The 13,501-nt window shown below is 49.3% G+C and overlaps 1 protein-coding gene across 1 annotated transcript in view; it reads left to right on the top strand.

Moving 5' to 3' along the window:
• LOC126517910 (arylsulfatase B-like) overlaps positions 1-13,501 on the top strand; it is a 307,571-nt gene that overhangs the window by 23,767 nt on the left and 270,303 nt on the right. The window contains exon 2 of the mRNA XM_050167739.3: positions 2,582-2,750. Within this exon, the coding sequence (XP_050023696.2) occupies positions 2,598-2,750 (153 nt within the window). The 5' untranslated portion in view covers positions 2,582-2,597. The remainder of the gene's footprint in view (positions 1-2,581; positions 2,751-13,501) is intronic.

Raw genomic sequence — 13,501 nt, 5'->3', positions numbered from 1 at the left:
ATATACAGATGAAAATGTACAATGGGTGATGATATGTGGAGATGATGAAGTTGAAAGTCAGGCATGTGTTGCGCTCACAGTATGTTTAATAAAAAAGCTCCGGTAAGATCTAACAACAAATATTTGCAATCAAGTGCTCTCTGAAAGCGCAAATGACGCGAAAAAAGATCGTCGTCCTGGCCAGTTCCAGCCTTTTGTGATTTGTCAGCAAAGGTACGGCTCCGTGAGCACGTTCCTTGCGGTCAGACGACTCACGATTTTTATTCACGTCGTTTTCCCGACGGCAAGCCGTTTAAAGTTGAAATGTCAATGTAACAGTGAACGTGCGCTGCCTAAAGCTTGCTTTGCCACAGAAACGATACACGATTCAATGATGGTGAAGCTTTATTGCGTCATTGCCGTTAACACACTGCGCTGCCGCCGAGAAAAACAAGACGACAAAGGTGAACTGCTTAGCAGCTTCTCACGAGGCCGTGCCGATCAAGGGCGGCAATACTGGCGTCACAAGCGCTTTATTTTCAAACGAATCTTGTATTGGTTAACAAGTTTCGGTGGCATTGTCGTGGCCATACAAGAAAGCCCAGTTGTTTCCAGAACAGAGCAGCTGCGGGAAAGGGCGGTTTGATGAGTTGCTAGCTGCGTCGGCACCGGAACGTGAGCCATTAACGAGAAATCCAGCTGCATTCACGCGCGCGCACGCCACGCGCGCAACCAATCAGAGCCGCTTTGCTTCCGCCGCGGAGGTAAATCGCCCGAAAGGGTTCCGCGCACGCTGCGCCGGTTTCGTTTCCGTTCATTTTAGTCTCGAATAATGGATGGCGTGGCCACGCGTTGAGCGTTCCCCCGAGGAACTGGCAGCCTTCGACGAGCAGCGGCGAGAACTCGCCCATGAAAGGGCTCGCCGTCGGCGTGCCGGTCCAGCCATCAGAGCCGCCCGATGCCAGGCAGTCCGACAGCAACGAGAATAAGATACCGAGTTGAGGGACCGGGAGGCCGAAGCAATGCAGCACCTGTGGGTTACTTAACCGGGTCGAAGGTCAGGTGCACGCAGGAGAAGCTTCGATTAACCCCATTTTCCGATAGGGAAAGGGTTGCTAGTTTTTTTGTCGGTTTCGCTTCCAGAAAAAGATAATGCTATATATGCAATCTCATTCGTTCTTGTCTCGTGGATATAAATATGGGTTTAAATGAATTCCACATTGCGTTTGGTTCAAAGAGTATGTGTAAGCAGGAAAATGTTCGCTCACACGCACATACACGAACTGCATCTCTCACTCACACGCGTGCACGTACACACACAATAAGCACGCACATACATCCATGCGCACACAAACGCGCACACATTTGTCCGCACGCATGCATGCTTCAACACGAACACACAAGTTCGCATACGCACACAATCACACGCGCCCATGAATGACCCGCAAGTACGAAAGTGCACGCACACGCACACGGAAATGCAGGCTTGTACACATGCCGCGAATGTTCACAAAAGCATACACGTACTTTCGAGCATGCAAATACAAATGCGGCGGCACAAGCACGCGCACACATACACACAAGCACACGCGCTTACAACCACACACAGGCACGCTCAAGGCCTGCAGACGCGTAATCACTCTCTGCCGCCTCGGCTGCCTCTCAGAAAGCTGCGCGTGCAAACCGACCGCATAACAATCGCTCTACTGTTACCGTTTCAACGTCAGCTATAATAAATCGCGTTACGGTATAAATTTGGCGCCTCCTCAGGTCTATGTACCCTCTGCCGGGAGGGTGCGAAATTATTTGCTCCACTGCCCATCCCTGACCGAAACACTGCTTGAACGCCCCTCCAATGTTCTGACTATAACTGCCATAAATGCATATGTTGTGAGAAGTGACTACCCTCTCGTTGTAGTCAGTTGAAACTTTTTGATGTTCGGCCGGTATTCTCAAAGAAATGCTTTTATATTTTTTCCCATTCAGTTACGCTTGTGCATTGCCGTGAAGTTCCGAAGCAGAATGCCCAGAATTCCTGGACGTGCAAACTGTGCAGTCAGAGGAAGACTTGCTCGACGTAGCGTGTGTGCAACAAAAAGCATAAAGTTCCTTTCGTGGCATGATCCAGTAGTGTGATCTATTGTATTCCCTTTTTTTGTAGTAAACACTACTTAGGACAGACGGACGTCGCATATGACCGTCTAAAAGAACACGCAAACAATGTCAAGGAAGTCGTGCGCGTTGTTTGGGTTCCATTTCACTGCAGTTCTTGTGGAGTGAACCGCTTTTTGCTAAGTGCAGTTATGTCAGCAGAAGCGCTGACAACCTTAACGTGAAATAATAAAGGTAGAAAAGATTTGCCGACTTGTCTCTGCATGTGCGGGTAACCCATCTGCGTACCTGCTAGATACGGAGTCATTCTTATGAAGGTGGATTGCGCATGTAGAATAGGACCGTTGTTCAATATAAGCACAAGGTCGCTAAAAATAAATCTTTGTTGGAAGTTAGCCCTCGCCTGCCCACACGTTTCATCTGTCTGTGTGTGTTTCTCTGCTCTACACAATGCCGATGGCAATTATGATGTTCTGCCCTATCACCGCAGCTCGAGCGGCAGTGCTATGAACGAGTGGAAACCCCCGATCCTTATGTCGTGGTTCGTGCTTGAGTGGGCCATCATGCTACTGTTCGGAGTGACTGTGCAACCACTGGCAGCTACCAACAGCGGCGCTTCGCAAAGGCCACATATTATCTACATGCTGGGTGACGACGTGGTAAGTATCCTGCCGTGCAGCTTACTCTTTGACCGCAAATGACATGGCCGGCTTCACACGAGAAACCCGCATTCTTATTGCGTTAGCACTCTTTGGGTACTTCACGCACTTTCCACGATCTATCTATCTATCTATCTATCTATCTATCTATCTATCTATCTATCTATCTATCTATCTATCTATCTATCTATCTATCTATCTATCTATCTATCTATCTATCTATCTATCTATCTATCTATCTATCTATCTATCTATCTATCTATCTATCTATCTATCTATCTATCTATCTATCTATCTATCTATCTATCTATCTATCTATCTATCTATCTATCTATCTATCTATCTATCTATCTATCTATCTATCTATCTATCTATCTATCTATCTATCTATCTATCTATCTATCTATCTATCTATCTATCTATCTATCTATCTATCTATCTGTTTGTATACACCGTTTTCCCCCCCGCCTTGGTCACAAGGCAGTCAGTGGTTGAATGGGTGGCGCATCGGGCTGCTATGCTGAGATAGCAGGGTTCGAAACCAACTATAGGACCAACCTGGATCACTGAGTAGGTGACAATGTGTACAAACCTGCCACTCTTCAACGAACCTTTTTCGCACCGACGTGAATCACTCAGGTGCTGGAGTGGGTATACGCATCATTCGCCAAAGAAACCGTTTCATGCTGACTCGGATTACTGGGTATGCACCGCTCGGTCTGTCCTAGCCTCCAATGAACCTCTTTGATGCTAACTTGGGTTACCGGGTATACGCCAGCTGGCGAGTGCCGCACTTTAATGAACGTCTTTGATGCTAACTTGGGTTACCGGGTATACGCCAGCTGGCGAGTGCCGCACTTTAATGAACGTCTTTAATACCAACTTGGGTAGCTAGGTGTGACGACTAGGTAGGTGACTAGTAGTCTTCCTAGGGAAGCCCGAAAGTCAGGCGTCCCGCTGCAGTACACAGACCTCCTTCCGACGGTGGCAGTACGTTGTGTTGCTATATTTATTCAATGCTAACGCATTACCGCCGACAGTCACCTCACAATGAATGTCGACAGTAATTCCCCAAGCTCAGGCACTGCTTAAAGTGCGGTGGTGTTCAGGCTGAACACGACGTTGCTAGACGTCGCCAAAGCATGCCGAACGTTTGCTTCTGCCCGTATTGTTTGTCGCCTTGGTGCGAACGGCAACCATGATGGCGGTCAAAGTTAACCGGGCGCCGACAGTGAATCTAGGAATTAACCGGAGAATCACTGAAAAAAAAGAATTACGTAGATCCGAAAGATGTATCGCAAGTGAAGCTTTCGTGAAGCGGTCAATCAAACGTTACAAGTTTGCCCGTTCCATTCCGGCGTCTTTGGCTTACAGGAAATTGGTGCGCGGGCACGTACCCCCACGCACTCACGCTGGACACTGCACTGAAAGGAGTAGTTAGCGTTGGCACGATATAAGTATACGTGCGATTGTTGCCTAATGATCAGAGCATCGCGCTGCTTTGATAAGGGATCGAGATTCGATCCCGCCGTCGGGCACGTAATCGATTTATTTTAAGTGCGAGCCATTTAGCGAGACAGCAGCAGCACACAGCAGCCATGGTCCAGAAAGTCCGGAAGAGTTCGTAATAGACAACATCTCTCTAAAATGCTCGAGGGCTTATGCCCACAGACCCCAAACCCCGCTCCCCATTAAAAGAAGGGAACTTAGCCATCGTTATTTCTGGCAATAGAGAAAATAGCATGTCCAATGAAAAACAGTGACACGTTTGTTCTGCGATTAAATAAATGTAGTGTTAATGAACTAACTAATAATTAATTTTCTGAACTTTTCGAAATTAAAAGTATTGCAGTGTATGAGAAACGCTACCGCATATCAGAAAACGATAGGCTTGGTTTGCGTGAGGTTACGCGCTCTTGAACCAGAATTTTGAAAAGAGCGAGATATATAATTTCATGATACCTGGCGAAGTTAAGTGACGTGCCTGGCATGCTACGGCCCATGACCTGATCAGGAATGAAAAACAAATTACGGCCGAAACTCGCTTAGAAGTAATATCGTGGTGCGAAGCAGTATACAGTGGCTCCCTATTTGCGAACTAGACGTTCTTGCTTCTCTTCTTGCGTAATACTAGGGTACCGCTCCCTATCCCTTGCTGTTCTGGCACATGACCTAGAAGTCACACACACATTTTTTTATCAAAGCACGTTTGCACTCTTCGCGAGAGCACAAGCACGCTGGGCAGAGTCGCTTGTCCAATCATTGCACCAATGAGCGCACGCGTTCTGCGCCAGGTGCGCGTCACTTGCGCGGTAGCGGCTCTTCTGGCGCGTGAACAGAGCTTCGCACTTTGTTGCGGCTGGTGTCGCCTTCGTGCTCAGAGAACCCAGGACACCCGAATTTCGCTGCACTCACGTGCCTCACCTTAAACGAACCGTTACTACATAGATAACACAGTTTTAAAGCGAATCTTTCTTTGCCTCTTCCTTCTACTTTTTCACTACTGCTGCTGTGGCTGCTGCTGTCAGGCACATCGCGTCGGGGCGTCACAGCGTGTGCATACACGAGAGGAAAGCCGATGCTAGAAACTCGTTTTCACCCCACTGCGTCGAGGAGCAGGAGGAGAAGGAGGAGACAAAGGAGAGGAAAGACAGGGAGTTAGCCAGTGTAAGTACCGGCTGGCTACCCTGTGCTGGGGAAAGGGGTAAAGGGAATAAAAGGAGAAAGAAGAAGAGGAAAAAAATGAAAACCATGAAATTCACTCAGTAACGCGAAACTACGCGCTACAACATTCAAAGGCGGTCGCACAATTCGCATGTCCTTAAAAACTTCAGCAAAGCCCTTAAGGCCTTGAGTGCCGAAGCACGTCTGGACCAACGTCCTGGAGCTTTTTCCTCTGTAAAGGGGTGATTGTGAAGTTTTTCGAGAGCGGTCCGAGCACTTTTCTTGGCACTTTGTAACGGGGACAGTCACAAAGGAGGTGTTCAATCGTCGCCTCGCAGCCGCAGGTGTCACAAGTAGGGCTGTTGGCCATTCCAATGCGGAATGAATAGGAGTTCGTGAATGCCACGCCGAGCCACAGGCGGCACAGAAGTGTTGCTTCCGCTCGTGGCAACCCTGGTGGTAGGCGGAGTTGCAAACGTGGATCCAATCTGTGGAGACGTGCGTTCATGAATTCACTGGTGTTCCAGAGATGCTGTGTAAGCTCGCGGGCGAGGGAGCGAAGACTTGTGGCTGCATCTGTTCTCGACAGTGGTATCGGTATAATCTGGGCACCATCATGAGCCGACCGGGCAGCGTCATCCGCACTGTCATTTCCTGAAATTCCGCAGTGACCCGGTATCCACTGGTAGATGATGTTGTGTCCCTTGTTGATTGCGTGATGATGGAGTAGTCGGATGTCTGCGACTAGTTGCACATCTGGTCCATGGTTGAAAGGGGACATCAGACACTGAAGAGCTGCCTTTGAGTCACATAAGATGGACCATGAATGTGATGATTTGTGAACAATAAACTCCAGAGCAGCACGGATAGCTGCGAGTTCTGCAGCCGTCGATGATGTCATGTGAGATGTCTTGAATTTGAGGGTGACACACTCTGTGGGAATCACCACTGCACCGGCTGAGCTATTAGAGGAGACAGAACCGTCGGTGTAACCGTGGATGCGTCCTCTGTGCTTGTCATGTAGCACTGAAAGCACGGTTTGTTTGGGGGCGAAAGTTGACATCTCCGTTTTCTTTTTGATACCGGGAATAACAAGAAGAGCCTGGAGCGGATGGAGGCACCACAGCGGTTGAGAAGGTCGTGCTGCAGGCGTGAAGTTTGACGGTAAAGTTCCATGCTTGGCGGCAATAATCTTGCTAAACGCTGAACGAGGTCGAGCGGCAGGAAGGGAGGCGAGATGATGCGATGGAAGTCGGGTGAAGTGCCTGATATGCATCCTTAAAGTGTCGACTTGTAGATACGTGTTGATGGGGTGGTCATGCGCGATGGCTATTGTTGCTGCCATGGACGCACATTTGGGAAGACCAAGGCAAATTCGCAGAGCTTGAGCTTGTACAGACTGGATGGAATGGAGGTTGGTCTTACCGGTCCCACCCAGTACAGGTAAGCTATAGCGCAGGAGACCGAGGAACAGTGCATTATAGAGTTGGAGCATCGCACTCACAGACGCACCCCATGACTTTCCCGCAAGAAATCCGAGCACGTGGGTAATCATGACTAATTTCCTTTTTAGGTAGGAGACATGAAGACTCCAGGAAAGGTCTCGATCTATTATCACTCCTAGAAAGCGGTGCGTCTTCTTGTAGGCAATTGGCTGTCCATTAATTCTGATAACGTATGGTTCCATTGCTTTACGCGTGAAAGCGACTATAGAGCACTTCTCGCAGGACAGCTCCAGACCTCGTGCTCGAAGATAACCTGATGTTAGTGTGGCCGCTTTTTGAAGTCTGGCGCGCACCTGGTGACGCGTCGCTCCTGATGACCAAATGCATATATCGTCTGCATAGATCGACACATGGACGGATTCCGGAAGGGTATGAACCAGGTCGATGAGAACCAGGTTAAATAGAGTGGGGCTCAAGATTCCGCCTTGTGGTATGCCTCGGTAGGTGTTGCGTTGTGATGACGCACCATCCTCTGTTTGCACAAAGAATGACCTGTCCTTCAAGAAGCTGGATATCCATCGAAAAACAAGGCAGCCTAGGCCAACATCGCCCAAGGCGTCCAGGATGGCTTGATGGCTTACGTTGTCATATGCGCCTTTAACATCCAGGAACATCGCCGCTGCCAGTCTCCTGAGGCTTTTTTCGTGCTGAACAGACGAGACAAGATCTATGACGTTGTCTAGAGAAGAGCGTCCGTGTCGAAAGCCTGCCATAGCGTCAGGGTATAACTTGTAGTGTTCTAGATACCACTCTAGACGCGTCAGGACCATCCTCTCCATCACCTTTTCTAGACAACTGGCCAGAGCAATGGGACGATAAGACGCCACGTCTAGAGGTGATTTACCTGGCTTGAGCAAAGGCAAAAGGCGGCTGGACTTCCATGCAGCAGGAACTTCTCCATCACGCCATGAATTATTGTACACGTCTAGAAGTGCATGCCGGGCTGTTTGACCGAGGTTTCCAAGAGCTGCGTATGTCACCCCGTCAGGCCCAGGCGGTGAGGAACGTCTGCACGCTGCCAACGCTGCCCGCAACTCCTTGATGGAAAACAGATTGTCCATACGAGAATCCCGCGAGATTGGAACATCACGGGGATCACGTGTAGCGAACGATGGCGGTCGACCAGCAACCTTGAAACAGATGTCCTCCGCTACGTCGATCTCTCTGCGACTTTGGTGGAGAGCCAGGCATTTGAAGGGGTGGCGTTGTTGCGGTAATGTTCCAAGACCACGCACTGTTCTCCATATAGGTGACAGGGGTTTATGCGGATCAAGGGAATCACGGAAGGTTTTCTATCTTAGAGACTGCAGGGAGTTGATTCGACGCTGGATCTTCTTCTGTATGCGTCTCGCCTCCCTTAGGTTGTAGATGGACTTGGTGCGCCTGTACCTTCTTTCCGCGCGACGGCGGATTGCTCGAAGCCGCTCCAATTCTGCTTCGAATTCAGAAAATTTAGGAATAGGCTTAAAACATCTCGTGGCTTCTTGAGCAGCGGCGTTAATTAGCTTCTCGATGTTGCCAGGCAGAGAGTCCTGGGTCTCTTCGCAATTCTTCTCCATGAGCAACGTGTATTTAGGCCAGTCGATGTGATGAAGAACTGTAGTAGAGTGTGACTTGCGTATGCCGTCGATTTTAACATATGTTGGAGCGTGGTCACTACCATGCGTTTCGTTGTCCGTGAACCATTTCACACTGGCACTGAGGCAATTTGAAACAAAAGTTAAGTGCAGGCAGCTGCTGTATGTCAATCCCCGCAGAAAAGTGGGCCTGCCATCATTTATGCAGCAGAGCTCATGGTCCGACGCGAAGGATAGTACACGTCTTCCTCGACAGTCCGTCTTTAAGCTTCCCCATAGCGGATGATGCGCATTGAAGTCTCCGGTAATAACCCATGGTCGAGGTGTCACTGTTAAAATTGCACCTAGTCTTCCGCTGTCAAATCGACTGCGTCACCCCGTCAGGCCCAGGCGATGAGGAACGTCTGCACGCTGCCAACGCCGCCTGCAACTCCTCGATGGAAAACAGATTGTCCATACGGGAATCCCGCGAGATTGGAACATCACGGGGATCACGTGTAGCGAACGATGGCGGTTGACCAGCAACCTTGGAACAGAAGTCCTCCGCTACATCGATCTCTCTGCGACTTTGGTGGAGAGCCAGGCATTTGAAGGGGTGGCGTTGTTGCGGTGATGTTCGAACACCACGCACTGTTCTCCATATATGTGACAGGGGTTCATGCCCTCTGGAGCTCCCTGGCCGTCGCCACTTCAGATTCTCAAGAGCTGTAGTTATCTGTGACTGCCTTCAGAAGCATTGCAGAAACGTCAGCGCTCTGCTTCACAGTAAGGTGCGAGTCTACAGGGGACGTAGCTAGAACTCTAGGGAGAATCGAGAAGAGGCAGTCCCCATACAAGGGAGGGGTGGCGTTGTTGCGGTGATGTTCGAACACCACGCACTGTTCTCCATATATGTGACAGGGGTTCATGCCCTCTGGAGCTCCCTGGCCGTCGCCACTTCAGATTCTCAAGAGCTGTAGTTATCTGTGACTGCCTTCAGAAGCATTGCAGAAACTTCAGCGCTCTGCTTCACAGTAAGGTGCGAGTCTACAGGGGACGTAGCTAGAACTCTAGGGAGAATCGAGAAGAGGCAGTCCCCATACAAGGGAGGGGGGGAGGGGGGAGGCGACGTGAGAAGGCAAGCAAACCCTACCACTATACGATGGCGGTTGCGGGGAAACTGGATAAGCTTAAGTTCAAGGTACGGTACAGTACATTGCTGCTATTTCTGAAAAAAAAAGCACCATGCAAACATGTCAAGCGGAAGAACTACCCAGTACGTGCAGAACCAGAGCCCCATTAATTGAAGCGCACCGCAGGGTCCAGGCGACACTACGGAAGCGGTCGACCGTCAAATCAGCACTTGTGTGCCTGCCGCCTTAGCTTTGCGGCTATGGCATTGCTAGAGGCCGCAGATTCGAGTGAGGCAGCCGCATTTCAACGGCGGCGAAATAAAGAAACGCAAGTGCACTTAGATTTTGGGACACGTTACAGAACATCACGGTGTCAAAATTAATCCGGAGCCCGCCACTACGGCGTGCCTCCTAATACGATTGTGATTTTGGCGCGTACATCCTGATAATCGAATTCAAGTTTAATACTTCTGCCGCCATGCGATGTGCCATGTGATACATTTAATATGTTCAACCCTCTCAGAGGTTATGAAATATGGCGCACAACAACGCCTCAAGCAAACACCTCTCCCTGTTTGTTCTGTGTACTACGCAGACAAACAGCAGTGGCGCCCGCAAGGTAAGGTTTAGCATCAGCTCAGCACTCTCGTGTTAGACTAAACGTTGAAAAAATTAAGCTTTAGCCATCAACATCACCGCTAATTTTTGTTAATCAAAACATCCAGCACGGAATGCTTCGCTGATGTCCATTCCCACAGTGCGCGGTACCAGCATAATTTTTTTTTTGAACTTTCAAGCACCTATTTTGCCTTATCACTTAACACGCCTCACAACAGCAAGAAATCGATTTTCACTTTCAATGTAATTATTTATCTACCAAGTATGGAAGAGCGATAGAACGAGAAATGTTAGGCGTAACGTTAAGAGACGGGAAGAGAGCGGTGTAGATCGGTCAGCAAGCGGGGATAGCCGATCTTTAAGTTAACATTAGGAAAAAAAAATGGAGCTCGGCAGGCCTTGTACAGCGTAAGACAGAAAGAAAAATAGGTGCCTAGAGAAGGGAAGCGCAATCAAGGACAGCAGAAAAAATAGGTGGGGTGATGAAATTAGGAAGTTTGCATGCGCAAGCAGGAATCAGCTAGCGCGAGACAGGGGTAATTGGAGATCATGGGAGAGACCTCCGTCCTGCAGTCGACATAAAAACAGGCTAATAATTAGGGTGATAATGGTAATAATATCCTCGTAATATCGAGATATTGTAGCAAAATGAAATTATGGGGTTTTACGTGTCAAAAACACTTTCTGATAATGAGGCCCGCCATAGGGGGGGACTCCTGAAATTTTTACCACCTGGGGTTCTTCAACATGCACCTAAATCTAAGTACACCGGTGTTTCCGAATTTCATCCCCATCGAAATGCGGCCGCTGTGGCCGGGATTCGATCGCGCGACCTCGTGCTTAGCAGCCCATCACCATAACCACTAAGCAACCACGGCGGTGGATTTGGTAGACATTGTTAGGTCTAGTTTAGGAGTGCACCGTTACTTGGTTGGATTTGCAAGCGAAAATTTTATTTCAGAAGACGAAACAAAAATATGGTTACTGGAAGAAGAGCATGTATGTTGATATAGCTTTTTAATGTTTGAGGCAATGCACGCCGAAGAGCGTTAGTCCCAAATCTTCTTGGTCGTCGTTCAGACCGGAATCGAAGTCCTCTTCTTCCAATATTGCATGGTGTTACATTACCACCGGCAGAAGAAGCACCTTATTGGAGAGCAGAAAGTAGGGCTAGTTGGTTGAATTGCAAACTGAAAAAGTTTGCGCGGAGACACGAGGACAAGCCCAGAAAAAACAAGCACGAGCGATAACTCACAACTGAAGTTTATTCAAACACATGCACAAATAAACAGGAAAGCCTTGTTTTGTTCTTTTGCGGTTCTTCTATTTATTTGTGCATGTGTATGGGATAAACTTCAGTTATGAGTTAGCGTTCGTCCTTGTTTTTTTCGCCTTGTCCTGGTGTCCCCGCGTAAACTTTTTCAGTGCGTCTCATTGGAGTGTCTCACTTGTTCACGCGAACAACGGCGTGAGGCGGCTAAGGTGGATGACGTCAGAGGAAGGCACAGGCGCCGTTGCGTCGAGAGGAGTTACTACATATGTCACAGGCGTCACCTGGCGGAGGGTGCGGCTAAGGCTGGAGCATCGCAAGAGTAGCTTTTATGAAAGACGAACACGCCGAGATGGAGACTTAACTAGCACAAGGGCGTCTGGTTAGTTGTCGTCCGTGTCGTGATGGCGCTTGCCGTAACGGAACTTCTGGCCTTTCTGTGAAGCCGAGAGACGAAGGCGGGAAATCCGGCATGTTTGGGCCGCTATAGCTATGGCGTCACGAGCATACTCTGTTGGCGAATTGAGTGTGTTGGAAAACAGTCTCGAAAGGCTAGGTCGGCTCACGGCCGAATAGAAGATAAAAGGGAGAGTAGCCGCCTGTGTCGTGGCGCGAGGAATTGTAAGGAAACGTGACAAATGGTCGAGCAGTGTCGCAGTCTTGATGATCGGAGGAAGCATACATGGCGAGCATGTCAGTTACTGTCCGGTTCAGGCGTTCGGTAAGGCCGTTTGTTTGACTCTGGTAGGCTGTAGCAAGCTTTTGTTTAATTACGTATGATCGAAGTAAGTCGTGGATGACTTTGGCTAGGAAGTATCGGCCGCGATCGGTGAGAAGTTGTTGAGGTGGGCTGTGGTGTAAGATGACGTCGTGAAGCAAGAAGTCAGCGACGCCTGTAGCGCCGTTGGTGGGTAGGGCTCTTGTAATGGCAGAGTGGTTTGCATAGTCTGTAGCGACGGCACTCAATTTATTCCCGGCATTGGATACAAAAAGAGGCCCGAGAAAATCAACGCCAACGCGACAAATAAGGTCGGTAGGTATGTCTAGAGGCTGCAGCATACTAGCCGGAGGCATAGCGTGCTTTTTTCGACTTGACGCAGTGACAGCCGCATACAGAGCGGTCGAGATCAGGCCAAAAAAAAAAAAAAAAAACGTCGCCGAACGTGCTCATACGTCCCAGGCATGCCAGGGTGCGCAGCGGTGGGAACATCGTGCATGTTGCGGGGTGCATGAGGAGTGCATCTTGCGGCCATAGGGTGTCATTCTGTAGCACGAACACGCGAAGGGAAGGGTCGAACGGATCAGAAAGCAGGCGCTGGATCAGCTGCCGTAACGATTCATCACGGCCTCGTTCAGTGCCAATGTCTTTCAAGGTTGTGAGAAAGAAACAGAGAGAGAACGCTGATAGGTACGCCATCCACTCGAGCATCCGGTGCATCGATGGAATAACGAGACAGGCAGTTGGCACCCTGATGTAAATGACTCGGCTTGTAGACCACAGTGTATGTAAATTCCTGGAAGCGTAAGGCCCAGCGACCGGGACAACCGGTAGGATTCTTAAGTGAAGAAAGCCAACAAAGGGCGTGGTGATCTGTGGTTACTGTAAATGGTAGACCATATAAGTAAGGTCGAAACTTTCCTACCACTCAAACGAATGCCAGCCCCTCAAGCTCGGTAATCTAGTAATTGCGCTCGGGTGGAGAGAGGAGGCGGCTCGCGTAAGCGATAACGGGGTCATGGCTACATTGGCGCTAGGCCAAAATGGCACCGATTCCGTAACCACTGGCATCAGTGTGAATTTCACTGGAAACGGAGGTGTCAAAACGTGCGAGAACTGGAGGCGTTGTGAACAGCGTGATGAGTTCCGAGAAAGCAGTAGCTTGTTCAAAACCCAACAGAAAGCAACGTCTTCCTTGAGGAGGTGATAGAGCACAGGCCAATAAAGCTTCGAACATCCTTGGCACAGGTCGGCACGGGGAAATTCTGCACGGCGCTGACTTTTGCG

Source organism: Dermacentor andersoni, chromosome 11, assembly GCF_023375885.2.
Source record: "Dermacentor andersoni chromosome 11, qqDerAnde1_hic_scaffold, whole genome shotgun sequence".
In the NCBI taxonomy this organism is placed as follows: Eukaryota; Metazoa; Arthropoda; class Arachnida; order Ixodida; family Ixodidae; genus Dermacentor; species Dermacentor andersoni.
This window is presented reverse-complemented; position numbering and strand designations above follow the sequence as displayed.